The sequence below is a fragment of the Colletotrichum chrysophilum genome (assembly GCF_026319265.1).
Source record: "Colletotrichum chrysophilum strain AFK26 chromosome Unknown scaffold_198, whole genome shotgun sequence".
Lineage (NCBI taxonomy): Eukaryota > Fungi > Ascomycota > Sordariomycetes > Glomerellales > Glomerellaceae > Colletotrichum > Colletotrichum chrysophilum.
Genome location: NW_026517485.1, coordinates 47,997 through 70,794, shown reverse-complemented (window position 1 = coordinate 70,794; position 22,798 = coordinate 47,997). Strand labels below are relative to the sequence as shown.

General features: G+C 52.7%; 5 protein-coding genes across 5 annotated transcripts; 2 read left to right on the top strand and 3 right to left on the bottom strand.

The window, feature by feature from the left end:
- Nucleotides 1-4,681: 4,681 nt before the first annotated feature.
- COL26b_012974 (uncharacterized protein) lies at nt 4,682-5,944 on the bottom strand (the record flags this gene model as incomplete). The annotated part of the gene is made up of 1 exon (XM_053185603.1): nt 4,682-5,944. The coding sequence occupies one exon, from the start codon at nt 5,942-5,944 to the stop codon at nt 4,682-4,684; it is 1,263 nt and encodes a 420-aa protein (XP_053030473.1).
- A 1,245-nt stretch (nt 5,945-7,189) lies between these two features.
- On the top strand, nt 7,190-11,383 carry COL26b_012973 (uncharacterized protein; the record flags this gene model as incomplete). The annotated part of the gene is made up of 1 exon (XM_053185602.1): nt 7,190-11,383. One exon carries the CDS (start codon nt 7,190-7,192, stop codon nt 11,381-11,383), a length of 4,194 nt encoding a protein of 1,397 aa, XP_053030472.1.
- Nucleotides 11,384-12,203: 820 nt separating this feature from the next.
- On the bottom strand, nt 12,204-12,449 carry COL26b_012972 (uncharacterized protein; the record flags this gene model as incomplete). The annotated part of the gene is made up of 2 exons (XM_053185601.1): nt 12,204-12,236; nt 12,288-12,449. The coding sequence occupies 2 exons, from the start codon at nt 12,447-12,449 to the stop codon at nt 12,204-12,206; spliced, it is 195 nt and encodes a 64-aa protein (XP_053030471.1).
- A 6,036-nt stretch (nt 12,450-18,485) lies between these two features.
- Nucleotides 18,486-18,893, top strand: COL26b_012971 (uncharacterized protein; the record flags this gene model as incomplete). The annotated part of the gene is made up of 1 exon (XM_053185600.1): nt 18,486-18,893. One exon carries the CDS (start codon nt 18,486-18,488, stop codon nt 18,891-18,893), a length of 408 nt encoding a protein of 135 aa, XP_053030470.1.
- A 2,088-nt stretch (nt 18,894-20,981) lies between these two features.
- On the bottom strand, nt 20,982-21,964 carry COL26b_012970 (uncharacterized protein; the record flags this gene model as incomplete). Its single annotated transcript, XM_053185599.1, has 2 exons — nt 20,982-21,575; nt 21,635-21,964. The coding sequence occupies 2 exons, from the start codon at nt 21,962-21,964 to the stop codon at nt 20,982-20,984; spliced, it is 924 nt and encodes a 307-aa protein (XP_053030469.1).
- Nucleotides 21,965-22,798: the final 834 nt, after the last annotated feature.

Genomic DNA, 22,798 nt, shown 5'->3' with positions numbered 1-22,798 from the left:
AGTGTTACATTTTCGGGTATCATTGCAAGTGAGGACGTTTCCTATTCCCTTGGGCCTATTCTCCCAGTCACCCCTATTTTCTATTGTTATTGTGCACTCTGAGTCGTGTCGTTGTGGTCTATCGTCTCTACTCTTCAACTAAAGCAGTCTCGTCCTGCCTTCCATTCTTCTGATATCTTGACGTAACGCTCTGCAAACTACCCACATTCAGCTGGAGAAGCACCGATTTAGCCGGCCATTCCGTCCGTCCCCTTTTCTGGTATTGGAATGGATCTACGAATTTTACTCGCCGTGTTCTTCATAAGCATAATTAGTGCAACAAACATTTCTGGTCTCTATCAAAGCCCTGTGGACTTTGATTGGGACCCCAAAGACCCCCCTCTGTGGACTATCCGTCCTGAGGATCGTTATGCGTGTTTCGACAACAAGACCGCTTTCCTTGAGAAACGTTCTGGAGACCCCTGCTCGAGCAGAGATCACCATGCTCTAAAAATGTACCACCAGTACTTCGAAGCAGATTGTAAGGCAAAGTATCACATCCAATCAGACGGCACATGCGAAAGATGGTCGGATATTGAGACAAAATGCGGCAGCTTTTGTCAAATTCGTTAGTATCAATCCAACGGGCCTTTGGGATTCTGAGAATAACAAGTGGCTGACTCTGGTGTGCGTAGGCACATACTTCGAATGGGCCGAGGAACGACCATTCCCCCATTCTGATTGTCACGCACCAGTCGAGTGTTCCATGAAAGAAAGTGAATCAACATCCGTTGGTTGGAGTGTCAGCGTCACCCCGAAAGTCGGCAAACTATTCAAGGCTGGAATATCTGGCGGGTGGTCAGAGAGTTGCAGCACTGCATACGGTCGCACCTGGACCGTCAAGTTGGATAAAGGCCAGTGTGGCTACTTTACGTTTGTTCCCGTGAGGAAGGTGGTCTGGTAAGACAATTGCATTTTTCAGTATCTGAATGATCTCAGCTAAACAGTCTCCTCAGTGGTACATTGTCAATGTGTGTCGAGAGATCGATGTCCTTCCCTGGGCCTCCTCATTTTAAAGCTTGGTGCGACAAGGGGAAAGACCAAACTGAGCATCGTGGGAATGCTTGCATTAATGAGTTGTGGCTGATATGGCGAGTCCGGCAAACAAATTCCGGATGGTGCCATCATATTTGTCTACACCGACTGTCGAACGCGCGAGCCTCTGCCGATGGACAAACAGGATCCTATCTACTCTTCCCCCGGTGTTGCTCTCGATGGTAAAACCATTGACAGCATTCAACAAGCCTGGGTTTGGAACTCTTGCGAGATTGTCGACATTGAAGGGTCAGGTGACAAAAAGTTGATCATTAGAGGTTCGGGTTTTCCCGATGAAAAGATTGGAGAGAACGGGGTCGCTTTAACAAGGGATGTTGTGAAGAAGTGCGATATCTACGTGGCTATAGGAGCTTACCTACCCAAAGACGTCAAATTCGATTTCTATGCAAGAGGCAGGCCAGACGATTCGCCCAGGGATCGAGGGGCCACATGGCAATACACAGCGACCGTCCATCCAAATACCAGACCGGGTTGCATAGGAGAGTTCCTAATGGATATTGGAGCCACAAGGCAGGACAAATGTATTGGAGAAGCAGTGCCTCAGGAGAAGAGAGGGTTTGAAGGGGATGTAAAGCAACACTCATGGGTCGCGTAGCCGAGTAACTGATAACCTATCCATCTTTTGGAATCTTCATTTCACGTGTGATTTTGACACCCAAGATACCGAGCAGTATTTGATTCTCAGACAAGGGTCAGAAGCTGGTTTCCTTTGCCCATGGCAGTGTTAGTAAGAATGTGAGGGCTCTGGACTGGTTGGGCGTTTGAATTGTGTGTCTACCGTCTTAACTTAGGCGAGCTTGTTTATCTGAGTTGATGCCGGCCGCTACCGGTGTATGGCTGAGGGACACCTTGATGACTTGCCCATTCATGATGTCCATCTAAGTTGGAAAATAACACAAAGTACCTCCAGCGACCTTTCGCAATTCGCAACCAGATGTCTAGATCTGCAATCACAATCTCCACCAAGGGACCTTTAACAACGGTCGGACTGGATGTAATCTGAATGTTAAGGTTCTAATTTGACGCTTAATACGAGTTATGTGAGAAGCATTGTCGAAATCTCCTTCGCTAGTGATAATTTCTGAAGCTGACATTATAAGGTGGATTAGAAGAGGACTTTGAGACCAAGCCTCTGCTTCTAATGTCTGCAGGCACCCAAAATGTGGCACAGAAACTGGATCACACTTGCCCTCACTCATGCGGCCTCTATAACAAATTTGCATGTGGAAGTGCTGGCTTAAATGAGCCGCAGGCCTAGTCACTATGTTGTGTTTGTTGCATTTAATGTCAAGTCTAAGTCTCCCGCGAAAATCTTGAGTTAGGGTTCGAGTTCGCCTGCGAGGTTGGTTTCGCGAGTTATCTCCAAAAGCCAGTGCAGATCCACTGGACCCGTTGCCATCACGGTTGCTGATTTTCTTTCAAAGTTTTCTCCCCTTCACACCATTCGAGTATAAAATGCTAGCGGTGCGAGAATTCCATGCCGTCGTTTCTTCAGGCAAGACTCCCCTACCCTCTTCTTGCTCGCTACATTGTGGTTCAACAATCGACATGGATACGGCAAGGCTCACCGAGGCAACTTTTGCCTTCCTACCTTCCGAGCTTCTCAGTATGATTGGCGATGTCCTCGACAACATCCACGACCTTTCAAACCTCGCTCGTGTGAATCAAACGTTCTACCGCGTCTTCAATTGTTTGCTGTATAAGGCCGCCGTCGAGGACCACCATCCAGGCCCGACGATCGAAGAAGCGAGCAACGGGAATCTCGGAGCTCTAAAGCTCGCAGCTGAACACGGCGCCAATCTTGACTACTATCAGGTTAAGCCGCTCACAGCAGATGAAAAGTTGGCGAAGGGTATTCCATACCAATTATCTCCGCGCGCCCGCTGGGGAGCACCCCTCCACTTCGCCATCATCTATGGCCATCAGCATGTCGTTGAATGGTTGATCTCCAAAGGCGTCGACATCGAGGCTCCGGCGCGACTTTATTGCGGGTGCGTGAGCCCCTGGAACGACATCTCTCCTTACCACGAAACTTATCGTACGGACTACGATAAAGGTGTCATGGTCTGGACCCCGTTACATTACGCCATTTGCCATAGGCAGACCGACATCGCGCACCTATTACTTTCGACTGGTTCGTCGCCACTTTGTATGGTTCCTCCGCAGCCAGCGTCATGGCCACCCGAGCTGAAAATTCTTGAGGAGCTATATTGTGATTGCTCGACAAGAATTCGTCACATACTTATGGATCATTCTTATCGGAAGGACAGTTGTGCTATTTATTGGGGAAGAAATGTTTTCACCACAGCACTCGATACGGCAGTGGCTTCCAGAAACAAGTCAATTGCCACGCGTCTCATAAAGGATCTCGGGATGGATCCAAACTGCTTGTGGGGCACGGCTCACAACAGCGATTTCCAATATTTGGCAACATGTGATGATGTGTCAATGATTGACCACTTGGTCTCATTTGGGGCTGATTCGAGGCTGCTTCTGAAAGCAGATTGGGACTATACCAAATTCCCTATTTACATCGCTTTTCGCATGCACCATGCATCCGCAGCTTTCAAGTTGGTGGAATGTGGCACGCCGATATGGTCAAGGAAGGAAGTGTGGGATTATGACATCGACTCTTTCGAAATGGTCGAGCAGCCGCTTGCTCTCTTAACCGAGGTACTCGCAGGCTGGGATTATGAGTCTCCTCGTACGAATACGCGGTTTTGTGGACTCACAGATAAGTGCTGCGACCACGACCAGCATGAAATCGCGGCAAGGAAAAAAGCATTCCTTGAGCTCGCGCAGCGGACAGTCGATGAAATTCCTCACGAAGTATCAACCAACGAACTCACGGACATCCTGGCGCGAGGACTCATCGCTATGGTCGATCATGCAGACTTCTGCGATGAAGACTTTTCCGAATACTTTAAGATCATCAAACCTGCTCTGAAGAAAGACGCAATTGGCGACTTCCGGCAATTGACACTTTCTCTGTTGGTCAACCATAAAACAAGGGACTATGAGTTTGCTCAAATGCGTGGCATCGCGTTTCTGTTGGACGACCAATGTTTTGGTGAGCCTATCGCACGTATCAACAATAGACTGATGAAGAGAACTTTGGACAGGCTGGTGAGAGAAATTCCATGGCTAGAAGAAGGCGACAACCCATATGCCATCTTGACAAATACAGATTGTCTCATCAGAACAATGGAACTTTTGAGAGTACAAGGAGCTTGGAAGGATGCCCGAGAACCACCTGGAAGACTTTCCATGGAGGAAAAGAGCTCCTGGAGCCTTGCTGGTACAATTGTGGAGGGCGAGAACTGTCCAGAGCTCTCCGGTAAATGGAACAAGATCAGGTCCGACGAGTTGAAGATTATCCCGTCCAAGTATTGGCACATCTTCAAAAAGATCAGGTGGGAATCTTAGTAACAAAGGGTGATGCAAGCACTGGAACGGTGATTCTGAATATGGGAGAATGATCTTGGATTGATGGTACAGGACTTCTGGGAGGACCATGTGGAATTCACACAATACACGAAAACTCCCCATGTATGGGCATAAGAGCCTAAGGCGGATATTGAAGTGATCAGATAGATAGTGGCTTACGGCTGGCAATCTCTGGCAACCAGACGTCCAGATCTGCAATCACACCCTCAACCAAAGAACCTTCAACAACGGAATTGTTCCAGCATAACGTGACCGTGATCTCTCCCCCAACGACACCCGCCATGTTGGCACTGAATCCAGGACCCAAGACCGACGCTGACTGGGAGAACACCGCTCGCGTCATCTTCCAGCTCCCACTCCCTCCGTCGATGGCTCCCAGGTTGCTGAGCTCCCAGCTGTTGCTTCGTTCCTGGCCGTCCTTCTGGCGGAAGAAGTCGTGAAAGTCGCCGACGTATTTCAGCATGGATCCTAGGTCGTCGTGTGGCAGACTCGAGAGCTTGTCGTTCATGGTAGACTTGACGGAGGCGGCGACTTCCCAAATGGCATCTTCGTATTCTTTGCCTGACGACGAGCGGAGCTTGGTGACGAGAGCAGGCGGGATTGGATGGTCTCCTGATGTCACGAGCACGAGCATCTGGTTCTTTGCGTCAAAGTCTGAACCGGCGGGCAGGTACCGCCTCAGACTGATGGGGGAACAGGGCTCAAATGCCGGTGCCTCGGACTCTGGGATCCGTCGGGCTGCGGATGCGACAATGAGGGCATGAAGTAGCGGTGTCAGCGTAACAGAATGGCTTCGTGCTACGGCGAGCAGCTTCGTCGCAAGCGCTGGAGGAATCCGCAAAATGTGGGTGCTGGTCTCGTTTGGCTGCGCAAGATCGATCGGGCGCGCTTTCCACGGTCGAATAGCGGGTTTGTTCTTCAGCCACGAAGGGCCAAAGGCGTCCCAAAGAGTGGCCAGGAAGAATGTCCAGCTAAGTCGCGAGCTGACGAGTTCATGTTGCGGTGGCGGTAGCACAGGCAGTTCTGGAAATGCGATCGTCTTCCCTTCCAGGCCTGGAATGTCTTTCATGGGGTGGCCCAGCGCTTCGAGGAGTCTTTGATGGAAGATGGAGCCGCTGGTGCCGTCGCTAATGGCATGGTGGAAAGCGTAGATGATCTCAACCTCGGATGGCGTCTCTTCGCCATTGAAAATTGGGATGATGGAGACCCTCCACGGTGGGCGCTGCTCGATATCTGGCCATAGCTGGGAATGCTGGTATGATAGATGTTTGCTCAGGGTAGTGTCCACTGCGTCTGGCCTCGATGGCCCGAACAATTGGATATGTTCCGACAGATCGACACGTGGGATATGAACAAAGCTTGTGCTTTGTTTGTCTTGATCGATGATTCCGACCCGCAACATGGGCTGCTCCAGGACGACTTGTGCAACAGCCCGCTGAAGAGTGTCTCTCAGCGTGGCATTGTCAGTGCCAGGTGGGACCGCGTACCGGCCCGTGACGGAGACACAATGGTAGAAATTCAGAGAGTGGCGTGCCGTGGAGTATTTCTCCCTGTAGTAGCAGACGTCAGAGGCTTTCGCAATGCATTGGGTATGTCTGTGGCGCCTACATGTAGCCACATGGCCGGGCCACTGTGGGTTGAGGCTTCATGGCAGGCAACTTGGAGCGGTCTTTCAAGCTCTCAAGTTGCAGACAATGGCGGTTGGACCCTGAGTTGAATTGCTAAAAATGAACAGCAGGGAGGTTGAGTCGCGATTGGTCCAAGCTCACGCAGTGTCAATAAAAACAGGCGTGGACATCCCTCCGTTTTATCGCGCTGGTGAGCACAAAGCTCTTGTGCACGGGCATTGTTGATGCAAGGGGTCCCCGACTGAGAGAGGCATAGCTTCCTGTTGTGCCGTCTTCATATTGATACTGATGCAGGGGCAGTCGGCCTCCGGGTCTCTCACGACGCGCAATCTTCCAATGTTCGCTTGAGATATGAGCTGCAATGAGTTGTGGAGGCCTCTCCTTTCCAGCTGAACAGCTGAAGACTGGGGCATAGCCATGGTTTGCAGACATGGTTCGGATCCTACGGAACAAAAAAGGAAAAGGCAGCCGTTGCAGAAGCTGAACAGGAAAAAGCCAAACGGTCATGGCGTTTCTCAACGGTTTGCACCGTTTTGAAAATCGGCCATCAGGGTCCAGAACTCAGGAACCGCATGCACGAGCCCCACTTGCACCGGCAGCTTCCGATTAGTCATTTCCGAAATGGTTCTTCCGCGCCGATATTTGGGAGGGGCCGTGTGGGGTTTAGCTCAAGGAGGAAAGAGGTCCCACGGTGGCTCACGCCTGCCCAGGGGAGCACCCCCCGGTCGCTGCTTAGTGGGAGACGCGGTTAATCACTTTCGCTCTCCGTCCCAAATTATTATCCTTCTCCTTTTGCGCGATCAATATTCCCCTGATGACTGCGAATCGCCGCGACGAACATGACCTCGACCGAATCATAGCATACCCGCGACTCGATTTTTGATCTTTCACGTCGCGTCAACTGTGTTTGACGCGACTTGTCGCCGAATCGCATCGCATCGCAAAACCATGCAGCTTCCCGCTGCTTGACGCCTTACACCACCAAAAACCAAAGAACGTGGCCCCAAGATTTACCCGCCATGAACCACGATACAGCCGCCCCGGGTCAGTTCGGGGCGCGACCGAACCGCCGTGCTTCAGCCCAATTGACTATCGACCAAGAGGGCCGCAAGCCGCTGTTCTCCAAGCCGTCGCGCGAGACGCTCAACCCAAGAGACACTGCCCCGGCAGCGTCAGCAACAACAAACCGTTATGGCTTCTCCCCCACGAACGCGCGCCCACCTTCTCGCGCAGCTGGTATTCCCCGACCTCCAAGCTCTGCCTCCATGCGACCACCTTCACGAGCTGCTGCTGCCGCCATTCCCAGACCCTCAAGCTCGATGTCCCAGACGCCGTCAGTCGGTTCCAACCATTCGGCCGATGTTGTTTCGCCTGGATCCCGACTTCCCCGCCCCAAATCTACAATTGGAGTCTTCGCCAAGGGCAAGGTTCCTTCCGTAGCCGATGTTTGGGCGTTGGCGGGAGAAGAAGACCGACCCAGCCCCAGCCCTCTCGAGAGAACGCGCAGAACGTCTCCTGCCGTCGACGCTTCCCCGAGCCCTGCGCCCCGCCCTTTCCACAACAGACAGGTCGCTGAAGAGGCCAAAGTTCGACAGAACCTTAACAAGGAACCCAACGACTTCGGCCGTGCCCGACCCCTCTCCAGGTTGTCCAGCGACTCGCTGCGCGACAGCTACGTCGCCCGCTATGGTGGATACAGCGGAAGTCCAGCGTCGCAGAGCGGCTCTAGCTCCGGCAGCTTCACCCGCCGACTGAGCCAGTACGAACGCGAGATGGCCGAGTCGCCCAGCGCTGCCCGCCAGCCAGAAAACCTCTTCGGCAACACGAGAGTCGGGCCGTACATCGCGGACACCGGTCGAACACTAGCGCGGAAGACGAGCAACAGCAGCCTGAACGGTGGCTCCGGGCTTGGGCGGCGCACGAGTAACAGCAGCTTGAATGGAGGCCAGACACTCGGGAAGCGAACGAGCAACTCGAGCTTGAATGGCACCAGCCCAAACCTGGGTAGAAAGACAAGCTACGGCAGTTTGGGTAGCAGCCCTGGTGCTAGGGCGTTTGCCAAGAGCTCAGTCCCGGAAGGTTGGATCAAGCATCTTCTCGATGAGGACGACAAGGGCATCAAGAGAACACCCAAACCGGACTGGGAAATTGCTGCCAACACGCCACTGCCTTCCGTTGAAGCACTCGAACCGACACCCCCAACTTCGCGACCGGGCTCTACGAACCCTGAGGCGCGATCGCCGGAGAAGAGCTTCGCCTGGCAGCTGGATGCCGACTTCACTGCCGGAGACCTTCAGATCTCGGACAGCCCGCGCATTAGAATTAGCGGCTCTGGATACGACGATGCCTCCAATCGACGATTCTCCAATGGCAGCGCATACGCAGAAGAGCCCGAATCAAGCCCTTTCCGGAGGGAAGCATCTGCCGGACCCCTCTCATCACGGGCAGCGCGGACCAACAGTAAGATTGACGAGATTCGCCAACGTGAAGAGAAGGCAAACGAGCAGTTGGCAGAGCTGCGCAGGAGCCAATCGAGGGGAAGGAACACCCGACTGGAGGAGATTCGCGAGAGAGAGGCCGAGGCTGAGGAGGAGCTGGCCAAGACGAAGGCCCAGACACGCTCATACTATCCTACACCCGACGAGGATGATCTCGCGCCGCCTGTCAGGGAATATCCCCGACCGAAAAACTCCAAACTCGACACTATCCGAGTGCGAGAGGCAGAATCCGTGTCGAAGAAGGCTTTGGCTGAAAGCCGCTTGGAAGAGATTCGAGAGCGGAACTCAATGTCCAGAGAGTTCTCGCCGGAGGCCGAACGAGTCGACAAAGAGTCAACACCTATCCGAGAGAGCAAGAGAGAAGCTTGGCAGCCTACGAATAAGGACGAAGGCGAACACATTGCAAACACCCCTGTCACTATTTACAAGAATGCCGGCGCGCCTAGAGAGACGAATCCGGAGGCGAAAGTGGCGAGCCCGAAGTCGCCCGGCCGACCTCAATTGCAGCACACCCGAACAGACTCAAGAGATCTGCTGCAAAGGCTCTCCAGAGCTGCTAGCAGTAGCCCAGCTGGAAGCCCAGCGCCCGAGACGGTCAAGCCCCAAGCAGCCACCGACGAAAAGACCGAGAAGGATACCCAACCGCCGAACACCACCAAGCACGAGGAGGAGAGACCAACGTCACGGACAGTAAACCCGGCTAGGACCATTGAGAGACTTCGCGAGGGTTTTGCGGAGGATATTGAGCGTAACTCTCAAGACAGGCTTGCGGGGCGAGAGCCGAAGGAGGCCATTAAGACAGTGGTCGCCGAGCCGTTGGTCAAGGAGAAGCAGACGGCAGAGGTGGTCGAGGAAAAGGAGACAAAGGATCAGCCATCCGCCGAGACAGCGCCGGTCGAGGAGGTACCGAAGAAGACAGAGGACCTGAAGAAGGCTGAGGAACCCGCCAGAAAGCCATACGTCCCTCGTCGCAGAAACGAAGATCGTCCCAAGACATCGGAATCAGAAAAGGCAGAAGTCACGAGACGTAACCGCAACGACACTCTGAAGAAGCTGGACCAAACTCCCAAGTCGGATGAGGCCTCAAGCAGCTCCAAAGACGAGCCAAAAACCATCGAAGCTGCGCGGCCAGTGTCTGCTGGTCTGCGCCGTGTACGACGCCAACGCTCGACTGAATCTTCTAAGGACAGCAGGAAGAGCATGGCGTCCTCCGATGGCGATCCGACAGATCGCATCGAGCAGGAGATCATGCTATTTGCGCCCACAGACGGCCAATCTGAACGTGGCTCTACCAGACCGCCATCGATCGAGCCTGATTCTGAGGAGGATAAGGACCTCCTCGCTGAGGAAACTCCTCGCCCGGTCAAGACGGACCCACTTTCTCTCCCTACCCCAAAGGTTACAGGCGCATACGTAGACACTCCCGCAACGGTTCGGGTCGACAAGATACAGGAGAAGGAGCTCAAGTCAGCCATCAAGTCTGAAGCCAGACCTTCTACGAGCCATGGCCGAGCATCAAGCAGAAGAAACTCCCGCGCTTCCTTGAGAGGGCGATCAATCTCCAATGCCAACGCATCCGAATCCGAATCGAGCGAGCAGAAGGAGCAAGACACCGCAGGCACGACCACGACCTCTGTGCTCCGCCGGCGCAAATCCACATCTAGACCTCGACGACCATTGATGAACTCAGTGAAGCCACCGACCGTGAAGGACGACCTTTTGGAGCTTCAGCGCCGCCATCAAATCGAGGACTCGACTTTGGACGACTTGGAGGAAATGTTTAACTTGCAAAAGCCTCTGCCCCCCGATTTTGAGACCGAGGAGACCGTGGAGAGCATGCTTGACGAGATTAACGAGAAGCGTGAGGAAATTGCGAACAGCGCCAACCTGAGCAGTGACGAACGTGATCACACGATGCAGCAGATCGACAGAATGACCAAGACTCTCACAGATGGGCTTCGAAGCATTCGCTCCGCCAAGCAGGGCATCGAACGCCTGGAGGACAAGGTGTCTCACGCCGACCCCACGTACAACGAGAACAAGATCAGCGAGATGGAGAAGATGATTGCGATGGTACAAGATCAGCAGGCAAAGGGAACTGCATTCCAGCAATCCACCGCCACCCAGAACACTGCCGACCACACCAGCATCTCTTCCGATGAGAAGGTCAACGTCATTCAGCTTCCCATCCCCCAACTCATGCACCGCAACCCTCTGCGCATCACCTTCCTCGGCTTGCTCGTCATCATCAGCGCAGTCTGGTACGCCGCCGAGTCGGCCATGTGTGAGCTTTACTGTCGCCCGACGACATGCTCATCGACGCCTTGCGTCTGGTCGGCCACGGATCCCACATGGGGCTACGCGATTCCTGTCAAGATCGACGAGTGGACGACCAACGGCTGGGGCCGCCAAGTCGCCAACCAGCTCACCGAAGATGCCTCAGACCTCTTGGCCGACCTAGAGGACTACCTCACTGGCACGGACATCGCGACCGTCGACATCAGAACACTCGATTTCTGGGAAAAGCGCCAGCTTCGTCGCCGTCTGCGCAAGAAGGGTCTCGTCAAGCGGCCGGAGGAGTCGCCGGAGGACAAGGCGAGATGGGATGCATGGCACGAGGCGCGCGTGGCGAGGGAGAGGGTGCAGGACGCGAGGGAGATGGGGTACGATATCAGCGACGAGGAAGAGAGCATGGGCGGAGACGAGAGGGTGTGAGGATGTAATTACACGCGCCCTCTGGCTGTGGTTGTACTATACATTGTGTAAATAACACGAAATAGCTTGCTTTCGCGGGATAGCACGCTGGATAAGGGCCTTGAGGAGGGGATAACTCCTTTGGTAATTAAATCATTGCAATCATGCTGTTTTGTCCTTCTCGTGTGTTTCACGTTGGCCTTTGATGGGTTTGTCTAGACCTTTATTGGGGCGAGCTGAGTACGTTCATGCAACCATGTTCATCCGGTGGTGTAGTACAGCCACCCACCCACATTGCTGAAAGATCATATCGGCGCTGTCATATAGCGACGATGAAACTCAGGCTAGCGATCTCCTGGCGGACTACGGCGTCTTCTCATTCCCGAAGCCACGGTTACGGATCCTCTTGGCTTGCGACGATGCCGTCGATCGGCGGTGTGCGGAGCCCCGGTCCCAGTCGGCTCGGCATCCCACCCCCAAGGTGCCCACCCGCCGGACTGATTAAATGCGCCGGCGGAGATTGACAAATGAAGTCTCCGTGCTCCATCGAATAGCCGTAGAGGAGTTGGGGTTGGGGTTCGTGGGGTTCATCTTGTCATTTGGACACTGGAGTTCAGACAAACTGGGGATTCACTCATGGCAACTTAGGGGCGCAGACCTTCACGCTGCAATGATCTTGGCTTTGACTTGGTTTTTGATTGATGTTTGCTATGCTATGCAGCTCTATTCAGACCTTAAAGTCAACTTCCCTCTTAAATACCAAGGATGAAACAGTTCCTAAGTAGCTAAAACATATCCGTCTTGCCAAGTTGCAGCGCCGACCTGCCATACGATCGGACATTTATTTGGGGCATCCAGTGGGGCACTTGGATGACTTTGTTAGTTTCAAGTCTAGTCGAAGCGTACTTAGAGGATGTTGACTTACGCAGGAAGCCTGGCAGTTGCCGACGTAGGTGCAGCAGCTGGGGCCGGAGGGGTTGACGGGGCCCTTCTGGCGGGCGAGGATGTTGCCCTCGTTGACGTTGGAAGAGGGCACGGCCATGGCCATGGAGGCGAAGGCGGCGACGAAGATGTACTTGATCTGCATTTTGAAGATTTTTGGTGTCGAGAGACGAAGACTGAGAGTGAAGATTGGGTTGTAGAGGTTGTTGGATGGTATGAGTTGTGTGATGCCAGAATTGCAAGTCGACTGAACGCGAATTTTGGCCTCTCTTTATAGATCTGTCCGGATTCTTCGGCATGCGCATTTCTTGTCAACAAGGAGAAGGATCATAGAGACGATACTAAAGTCCGTGGCTACAAATAGCTCCATGAGTTGATTTCTGAGAGAACGATGGGTCCTGCGCTCGGCATCCCACAACGAGCATGGACGGATAATATGATAGAGTTCGGTCGCAACTCCACGTGAAGTCTCGGCTGCCTTGACATGAATCATACATCGCTTAGTTTCTAACCATTGACAGGCAACTATTTAGCCAGAGTTATGTCGAGGGTGAAGAACTTTAAATCTCGTGTTCTCTAGTCCGGAGTGTAGTGCTGTACGAGTTTACCTTTTGAGGATGTTGTCATTTCGGGCTTTCTGTTCCCATCCAAGTTATTGAGTTGCCGGGTGTGGTATCTTGAATATTCAATTGTTGTAGTCGCGACTGTGTGTCGGAGTTCAACACGGACTACATGCGGACGGCTGAACTATGCCGTCAACTACGGACAAGCTGTCTGGAAGCCGCAAACCACTGACTCTAAGAGTTCACTGTAATGAGCCGACTTCTGAGATGTCAAATTCGTGCTTTGTGTAGTACCTGTCTGCGTTGAAGTGCCAAACACTATGCGGAACCGAAGCGCCCCGGCGCCGACTCCGGGCATTGGCCCACTATGTCGGTCCATGAATCCACAAACCGGGGCGGCTACCCAGGGAGACGTTTCGGGCAGAATTTCTCTCCGTGTGGGCTCGCAGGCCGGGACATTGTTTACTGGATCATTCATTCCAACGACAGTCTCGACAACTGCCCTAGCATTCCGTTCACGTAGTTGCTCGGGTGAAGATGGCCAGTTCGACATTCCAGTCCCGAAGCAAGACGCGTTTTCCGAGACATGGCCAATTAACCGCCAACATTGGCGATGAACCCTGAGAATGGAAGCTGCCTCCTGAGTTCTCTTTCCTTCCATCGCAAAACGTGATTCAGCCATCATCCAAGGCCCGACGTATTCCTGCAAGTTACCATCACCCCCAGTTCTCTTCATTTGATAGGTTCGCGCATATCTCTTTTTGATATCCGAGTTGGCCGGCTGACACCTCTCCAGCCACCGCCGCTCCTCATCATTGAATTGAGAGAGCAGAATGTCGGTCCAAAGCCTCCCTGACGAAATCTGGCTTCAGATTGCCGAGCACCTTGACTCGACCTCAAGTATCGCCGCTCTCTGTCGTGTCAACCATAGACTCTGCGGTATCCTGCAGCGGGAACTCTTCCGCGATGCGATTGAGAGAGATCTTCCCGAAATCGCGACTACAGCTGCAGCAAATGGCCAGCTCGCGGTGCTGAAGGCTGCCGCGGCTTTCGGCGCCGATCTCGGGCGTGTGCGTCCCGTCGAGCCGTCTGTCGAGTTGCTGGCCAGCTTCGAACAATTCGGCATTGACTCGTTTTATTCGACGACGTGTTGGGGTACGCCACTCCATCTGGCTGCGAGAAACGGCCACATGCATGTGGTGAAGTGGTTGATCGATCACGGCGTCAACATCAATGCTCCGGCGCGGTATCTTTGCCACTGCGTCTCGAATCAGCAGAGCTCGCAATGGACCATGACGAAGAAAATATTCAGCCAGCGTATTGCGTGGACGCCGCTGCATCATGCGCTTTGTGGAGGGAATGGTGAGATTGCGCGGTATCTCATTTTGGCTGGTGCTTCGTATTCTATGGTGGTGCCAGCTACATCGCCGTCCTGGCCGGACTTCGATTTTGATGTCGATGACGATGATGAATTTGACGAGCCGGAGGAGACGTTGCCTATTTATTGCGCGCCTCAAGTGACACGCGAACAAAAGCAGAAGGCTCCAGGGAAATGGACTGCGGGGATTACGCGTTTCTTCCGTCGATTTGTTGGAGGCTCAAACAACACCCAGTGTGCCAGCTGAGACGGCGTTTTGTGCATCGAAGGAAAAATCGAGTCAGTCTTGGAATTTTCTCTTCGAACCTCATAGGTAGCCCCCTTGGGCCTTCTCGGTGCCTGCCTCAGAGTCTCACAGAGTGCTCAACTGGTCAATTGAGTAGAGGTGTGAGCGGCTGTCAGGGGTCATAGATTGGGAGCCCGAGAGAACATGTTTTTTCTTATACCTTTCGTTCCTGGTTTCGCTCTTTAGAAGTTGGTGATTGCGCTTAGGCGTTCTTAGTGTTCACTCATTAGTTCTCAAACAGCGATTTGGTCTGTTTGGTGACTCTTTTACTCTTTTTCTTCTCGCAGAGGTATTTAATTATCATTTTGAGGTCGTTGGGCCCAAGTCCACATGTGACATGGATGCTAAGTTCACCGGGCTTAGAATGGATCTCCTCAGACTCCAGCAATACTGATCAATTGCTTGAACTTAACATTGCAATCAGCGATTTTTACAGTACCAGGTCATGGTTCGAATTGAAGTTTGGCATATTGAGCTCAGTTGGGACTATTGAGAAGGATGCGACAACTTGGTATTCTCGGATGCAGTATCTGTTACCTGTTACGTGAGGCGTCAAGTTTGTGATGCACTTCGGCGGGCTCTACATTTCGAGGGGATCCCAGCCGCCAGGGGTGTTGTTGGTGTTGGCATTGGCAACACGTGTTGGTAGCAAACGCGCTCGAGAAAAAAACTCCTTTCCTACTTGCCCTTGACCAACTGACCTGGAGCGCATAGCGACAGAGGCCGTCAGCGGACTACGAGTTGCGACCCGACTCATGAGTCTTTGTTGATATTATACAATTAGGTCTTTTGAGTATCACTGCCAGGTGATAGGGTTTCGCCTCGGACAAGAGCGGATACCATTTCACCCTGTGTACTCGTTTTTCTTGATCTCCAACTTGCGCGTCTTCATCTCCTTCTCTTTCTTCTTCGAATAACCTATCTCTTACTTGACAGGGAACTTTGGTAGGGAGCTGTAGGAACCACTCGTTTCATGCAACTGGTTCGACATCAAGCAGACTGTAAGCTCAGTATATGGAGGCACCTCTTGCATTGGGCTGCCGGCCAATCACATGTCCAAGACCGAAGAACGCACTGATCGAGGACCTGAGGATAAGATGTCTACAGCCAGCAAAGCCAGTCCGGAAATCTGGCTTGAGATTGGTTATTACGTCGACTCATTTCATGAGCTGGCCGCTCTTGCACGGGTCAACCGAATGTTGTACGGAATATTTCAAGTCAACCTATACTGCAAAGCCGTCAGACAGTCACGTACGGAAATCACGGTTCTTGCTGCTGCCAAGGGCAATCTGGACACTCTCAAAGTCGCTGCGGCATTCGGTGCGGACCTGAACAAAGTCTACGGAATCCCACCTCCTATTTGGAATTACGACGGAAGCCGAGAACCGATTAGAATCCCACTCGATCAGTGTTGGGCAACCCCACTACATCTTGCTGTTCAACATGGACGCGAAGAAATTGTCAGATGGCTTGTGCACGTGCAGAAAGTCAAGGTCAACTCTCCTGGTCGATTCCTGTGTCCATGCATGCCTGCAATCGTCCGCCTTGGCATGAATTACGGTGGGCCAAGAACTAGCATGGGAGCATGGTCGTCGCATCCTGTCTGGACGCCTCTTCATCTTGCCATTTGTCAGAACCATGAGTCTATAGCTCGCGAGCTTCTTGAGAATGGCGGCTCCCACGACACACTCATCGCTCGTGAAAACCTACCACCCTTCGAAAATGGGGCTTGGAAGGTGTTGTCAGTCCCTGATCGGGCTTACAGACCACAAATGTACGCGAGGGATCACTGGAAGTCAGTACCCAATGCCAAACTACCCCATATTGCCGCGCTGTCAGGGTCCGAGGCCATCATGACACTCGTCGTCAGAGACCTTGGCGGAGATGTGAATGCGGTGGATGCGACTGCCGCAACACCACTTCACTACGCCATCATCGAAAAGGACGAAATGATGGTTCGTCATCTTCTATCATTGGGTGCGGACCCAGATTGTCAGCAGAATCATTTCCAGCATAGCGTGCCAACGGGCGGCATGCGTTGGGGCGCGCTTGACTTTGCTCTTCGATATGACCCAAGAATGGCAAGCATACTCCTCGAGCACGGGGCTTCGGTGTGGAATCCAAGGCTTAGGTCTGGACCCATTGAATCTTCTCTGAAGAACATCATCTGCTATCACGATGTCAACGCTGTTCCTCTGGATCTCCGCCTTTTTCTCCGACTCACGCGACAACAAGAACGCGGACGAAGTTTGAGCAACTGGGCTGCTTTCGAATTTCGTCTCGCCGAGGAAGAGATTCAGGCTACGTTTTTCCGAGCCTGCCAGTCTCTCGCTTTCAGTACACAAGACCTTGAAGCCTTCATTGATGAGGGAGAGCTGGAGCTTGGAAGCACGCCCATGAATAAGGCATTGCAATTGCAACTCAGTCTGCCGCCACATAAAATCAAGAGGGTCACCACAGCCAGTAAAGATTGGGAACTGGTAAACTTCGACACATCAAAAAATTCACTTGCGTCATTGGCGCTGTGTTTGACGATAAGGGTCGCACGACCCCATTATAACGCATATACTACTGTTCGTTGGCTTCTCGACAAGGGTGCGGCCCCAACTATAGAGTTGCAAGGAGGTGTCGAGATCTCTATTCTCGCAATTCTGCTGAAACAGATTGACAAAAGCTGGGTTGCGCACCTTAATGAGCCACCTATCAACTGGGAACAAAACCCGCTTCGCGATATCGCACGTACCATTGTTCTTCTCCGAGACCGAGGCGCTTGGTCACTACAGCGAAATGAACATACAGCCAAAAATCTGAAAAGGGAATTTGGATATGCCCTAGATCGTCTGTTTCCTCATGACATGAGAGCTAGAAGCTTTAGTGTCCACGATGCGCTGACAAGGGCGGTATCTCAGTTTGAGCAGGATTGTGGAATGTACATGGCGTAAATTTCGGCATCTACTGCCCTCCGCGGAATCTAGTATTGAATAGGTTGAACGATACTTTGAGTTATGTACTGAAACCAAGGGGAGTTGAGGAGTCATGACTAGATTTAATTTAAAGACACTGTAGCCGTAATCTCATGAGGTCAAATCACGACTGTGGACTTAGTTTCGGGGCCAAACTTGATCCCGAGTAACGTCCCAGGTGATCGTAATGTAGATAGTCTTGAAACACCACCGTAATCGAGCCACATATTCAAAGTCCTTTCCAGGAAGTCTCAAATCCTCTAGGCTCGCGTTAGAACTGTTTCGGGCCGTCGTGATCCAACCCTGAACTCAGTTTCGCGCAGGTTTAAGACGCAACTCCAAACAGCTGCGAAGAGGAACCAACATCTTTTATTCTCTCTTAGTGCTTGCATCCTCGGGTCAGGATTCAGAGTGGGGCGTCTCTGGTCGCCGTGCCGGCTCTCATGACCGGTGACTGGGTGTTGTTGGAGATTGTCGAACACAGGGCAACAGCATCCAGACTACTAGGTACCTATCTGCCAACAGGCTGAGCAACAGTGAATTGAGAGCGTCTGAGTCTGTTCTTCTTGACCAAAATCGTCAATCTGAATCTTGTCATCGTACCATCGACAGGTGTTGAGTCGAAAATCTTCCTCATACAGTCTTAATCTCCTGAGCATCTGTCTAGCGTTAACAAGTGCACAAGTAATCATTTATTACAAGTAACAGTAGAATGCGAAACCAAAAGTGATGCTGAGGAAGACCGCCAACAGCGAGACCTAAGGTAGGTACTGACAAGAATGGCCTGACCCCTCGCTGCCAGGCGATGCCGAGTGTCTGCCAGATGGCAGACCCCTGACAAGCTTCTCTGTCCCTGTGCACCTCGCGCTAAGATTGTCTGTTTCTCATACCATCTTCGACGCTCATCACAAGATACCTACCTTTACAGCGTGAGTGACAGCCGGGGCGACCATCCGATCAAGCAATGAGATACTGATCAACAGCACAGAACATGGCTGGAGCTATGGCTCTTCCGGCCGAGACGTGGCTACAAGTCGCGCAATTCAGCGAGCGACGCGACTTGGCCGCGTTGGTGCGCACCAACCGTCGACTGCACAGCCTCATCAACCGGGAGCTCTATCGCACCGCCATGGAGGAGAATCTGTACCCTCTCACCCTCGGCGCTGTGAAGGCTGGGAACATGGATACTTTGAAGGTCGCAGCGGCGTACGGCGCGGACCTGGACGTAGCCTTTCCTCAACCCTTCTGCGACCAGGTGCTGGGTATTTGGGATAGAGCCCACCATATTGACCGGGGCCCGGACATTGATGAAAAGACAAAGAGCACGACTGGGCTTGGGCTGCTCCGCTACACGTTGCAGTCATGCAAGGCCGATACGAAATCGTTGAGTGGCTCATAGCGCAAGGCGTTAACCTCGAGAATCCTGGGCGACATATCTGCGGATGCCTCCCTATTCTCCATCGGCCGGTCCCCCCACTTGGGGAAAACGACCCGCAGTTGTGCGAATTTCCTGCGTGGACACCGCTGCACTACGCGATATGTCATACACAGACGTCAGTTGCACGCCTTCTGCTCGCCGCCGGTGCTTGTTCTACGGAATTGGTTGTCCCGCCCGAGTCCGCCAAGTCTCTTTCGTGGGCCACCCGGGCACTGAGTGACATAGACGAGATGCGAACCGAATCACTTGAACTATCACTCGATGATTATCGTTTCTATATACAGGCCACCTCGGCACTTCATGTTGCCGCGTATGCCGGAAATCACACTTTGCTATCGGATCTAATCAACAATCATGGCATGGATGTTGATATCAAGGACCGGTCGGATTCAACGCCTCTTCACTATGCAATCGCTGCCTCAGACGCAGCCACGGCAAACTACCTTGTGTCTTTAGGAGCAAATCCGGATCATCGGGTCCAAGTCTGTGGCGATGCATTTGACTGGGCAAGTACCTTCCAGCAACCTTATCTGGCAATGCAAATTCTTGCCGTTAAAGGTTCGCCTTGGTTTGAGGATTCCGAGCGGATAAAACGGCCCAGGCTAAAGACGATAACATCTTCATTGAACTCCAACCTCGAATTGGAACATCAAAACTTCTCAAACGCATCAGAAATCTTCCGGAAAACTATTCCAACAATCATTCGACGCACCCGGGAGACTCATGTCCCAGGCGCAGGATTTCCAGACCTCGACATGGAGCTCGCGATCGCCTTGTTGTACGCTTGCCCCGCAGCAAGTCTCTCGGATGCAGATCTGCACTTCCTTCTCGAGACCAGCAGTATCAGTCTTGACATGGAACTGATACCGGAAATGGTTGCTGAGGATTTACATCTGCTGCACGGTCTTAGTTACAAATTCATGATTACTGTATGCAGGAATCGTGTAAACGAAAGCCGCTGCACTCTCCGACAGTTAGCCTTATGCCTGGTTGCCATCGAATTTCCTCTGAAATCGATTCAACACCGGCATATCTTCAGCCGCAGATTCGAATATCTCCTGAATACACCTGGAAAAAGATCTGAACTGGTCTGGAACAACGCGAGTTTATCCCCGTTGACTTGCTTGTTCGACAGGATGGCAAAGTCAGTGAAGCGGTTGGCTGATGGATCAGACCTTGTTGTAGCATCCTTTACAGAGCTGGATATATGCCCTGCCATCAGAACTCTTGGACAGGCAGGTGAATGGTTCCCCCTTGGCAAAACGAGCATAGAGAAGAAGCTTTTTGTCCTGGAAAGGTTTTACGTAGCAGTCTCAGACCTCGCAGAAGCGGGGAAGAGGTGGGAAAACTCCGTGATAGAAGTAATGCCAAAGGAGGTACGAGAAACGTGGAAGTCAAAAGAGATGATAGAATTAATTAGTAGGATAGAAGTGGATCGTTCAGACACGGAGTAAATTGGAGGTTCTTCTATGCTTGCAAGCTTGCACAGCCGTATGTGGTAACGCACAAGAACGAACGATGGTGCGGGAAGCTTGCATCTGATGCCTGCAGTATTATTGGCAACGCCTCGCCACGTGTTAAGTCATATCGGAAGCAATATAGATCCTGTCGGATGTTGCACAGCTTGCATCAACGGCCAAAAACGTTGCCAAAGCCCGATCATTGGCTCAAGCCAGCGTATCACAAGCTCTCAAACATGGCTCTGGTAACGAGCCGTTTTTTGAACTAGGCAATTAGTGCCCTGCATGTCATCCCATTTTGAGGTGACACTAAATCGGTCACGATCTTCGATGAATCGAAATGCATGATTGGTTGAGATTTCTATGACATGGATATAACAGCGAATAAATTGCAACCCGAACCACCGTCCTGTCCCCCTTCTCAAGTACCCATCCCCATATTTCAAAGCGTACAATCTATGTAGCAAATATTTGTCGTTACGATTAGCAGGTGAATGGCACATGTCCATTCCCTTCTACCTTGGTTGTGTTACACAATGTAAGCTGTCAGCCCGGACAAGCCATTGTGATGCTCTTGTGATCATAATATTCATGGCTGGCCGTGGCCGCCCTCCAAAGGCGAGGCCACCTCAAAGCCAGAGTCCCTGGGAACCAACGGAGGTCGCTCGTCCACGGGCTTCTGGGCCTTCTCCATGTCATCGTCCTGTCCGGGGTTCGCCGTCTGGTACTCGAGCCACTTGAACATGGCGTAGACTAGGAAGGACAGGATGACACCGGCGAAGGGGCCGATCCAGTAGATCCAGTGGTAGTTGACAAAGCCGGCGATGACGGCAGGTCCGAAGGAGCGAGCAGGGTTGATCGATGTCCCGGTCCAGTTTGTGGCGGTGATGTGCGCGATGAACACCGAGATGCCGACGCCGATGGGGGCCAGAAAGGTCGCGCGGTGCTTCTCGACGGCGAGGAAGTACACCGTCAGGACCAGTTGGGCGGTGAGCAGCATCTCGATGAAGAAACCCTGGGCGATGGTGGCGCCGTTGCCAAGCGTGTTGTTGACCAGGAGGGGCCCGGGGAGGACCCCGTAGACGACGGCGGAGGCGGCGATGCTGGCTGCGAGCTGGGCGGGGATAATGCAGAGCCCTGCGAGGGGCTTCACGGCACCGACGAGCAGAAGACCTAGAGTGACCTGGATGGGTGTTAGTATGATGAGGGGGGAGGACGTTGAGAGGGGTTGGGGAGACAAACCGCAGGGTTGAACATGCCACCACTAACGCGGTAGAAGATCCACACATTGACGGCAATGGCAGTACCGAAGGAAGAAGCGATGTACATCAAGCTGGCCGGAGAGAGAGGAGCGGAGGAGTCATCGGGAGAGTTGGTGACGAGGGCGGTCTGCGCTCCGATGAAGGAGAGTAGGAGGAACATGAATGTTCCACAGAACTCGCCGAGAACGACCACGATGAGGTTGCGAGAGGGCAAATTGTACGGGTAGCCTCTCTTGGCTGGGGTCACCTGGGTGGCATGTACCGCGTCAACGGCCTGCTTCACCGGGTTGTGGGAGGTCGGAGCAGTCATGGTTGAGATGGCTGAAGGATATCTTGAAGAAGATAGAGACTCAAAGAGTGCGTTGATGGTGTTGAGGATGAGATTGCGATGATGATCCGAATGGAATGACAGCCTTTCCAGTGAGTAGTTCCTCCCATATAAATATCCATCTCGATGGCTGGGTCTGGTATTCAGGAGGCGATGAATATCACTTGTCACGATGGACTACTGCAACATCTGAGGAGGCGACTACTCTCGCCATCGCCATCCGACGAGGGTATCGGAAGACAGGCATCCAGCTTCGTCGTTAGGCGCCCGTCGACGGCAATCTCAAAACGGGGCGAGAGCTTCCCCCTAGAGTCTCGCCATCGACGAAAGAAACGACTGACAGGCATCTTGGTCCGATCTTGGGCATCAAACTACATGTCGTGATAACCCGGTGCGGCGATCGTGTCGAGAGGTGAGAGTATCTCGTGGTAGGTGGTTGGGTGGCTCGTGACTTGGCAGGAGGACTGTCACATCCGACAAAGGGTGAGGCCCTCTGCCATCTGGTTGACAACGGCATTGTCTGACAGGCATCAAGCATCATGTGTCGGCATGCCGTGTTAGGTAGTACTTGAGCCTGTACGTCTTTCGTCCGTAGTGGTGATCTTGTCCGACGGTGTTACCCATCGGCTGGTTGAACAGCCACGATGTCAGGCATCAAACTGCGTGTCTCGCTCTCAATCACTGCCTCGATCGTTTCGAATGCATGATGAATCCGGTATGTGGGTAGGAAAAAGGCCCCCAAATGTTGGGCTCGAATCCTGTATGTCTTGGTATTTCCTTGTCTGTGTCGATCGTTACAGCCGTTCCAGTCCTCCT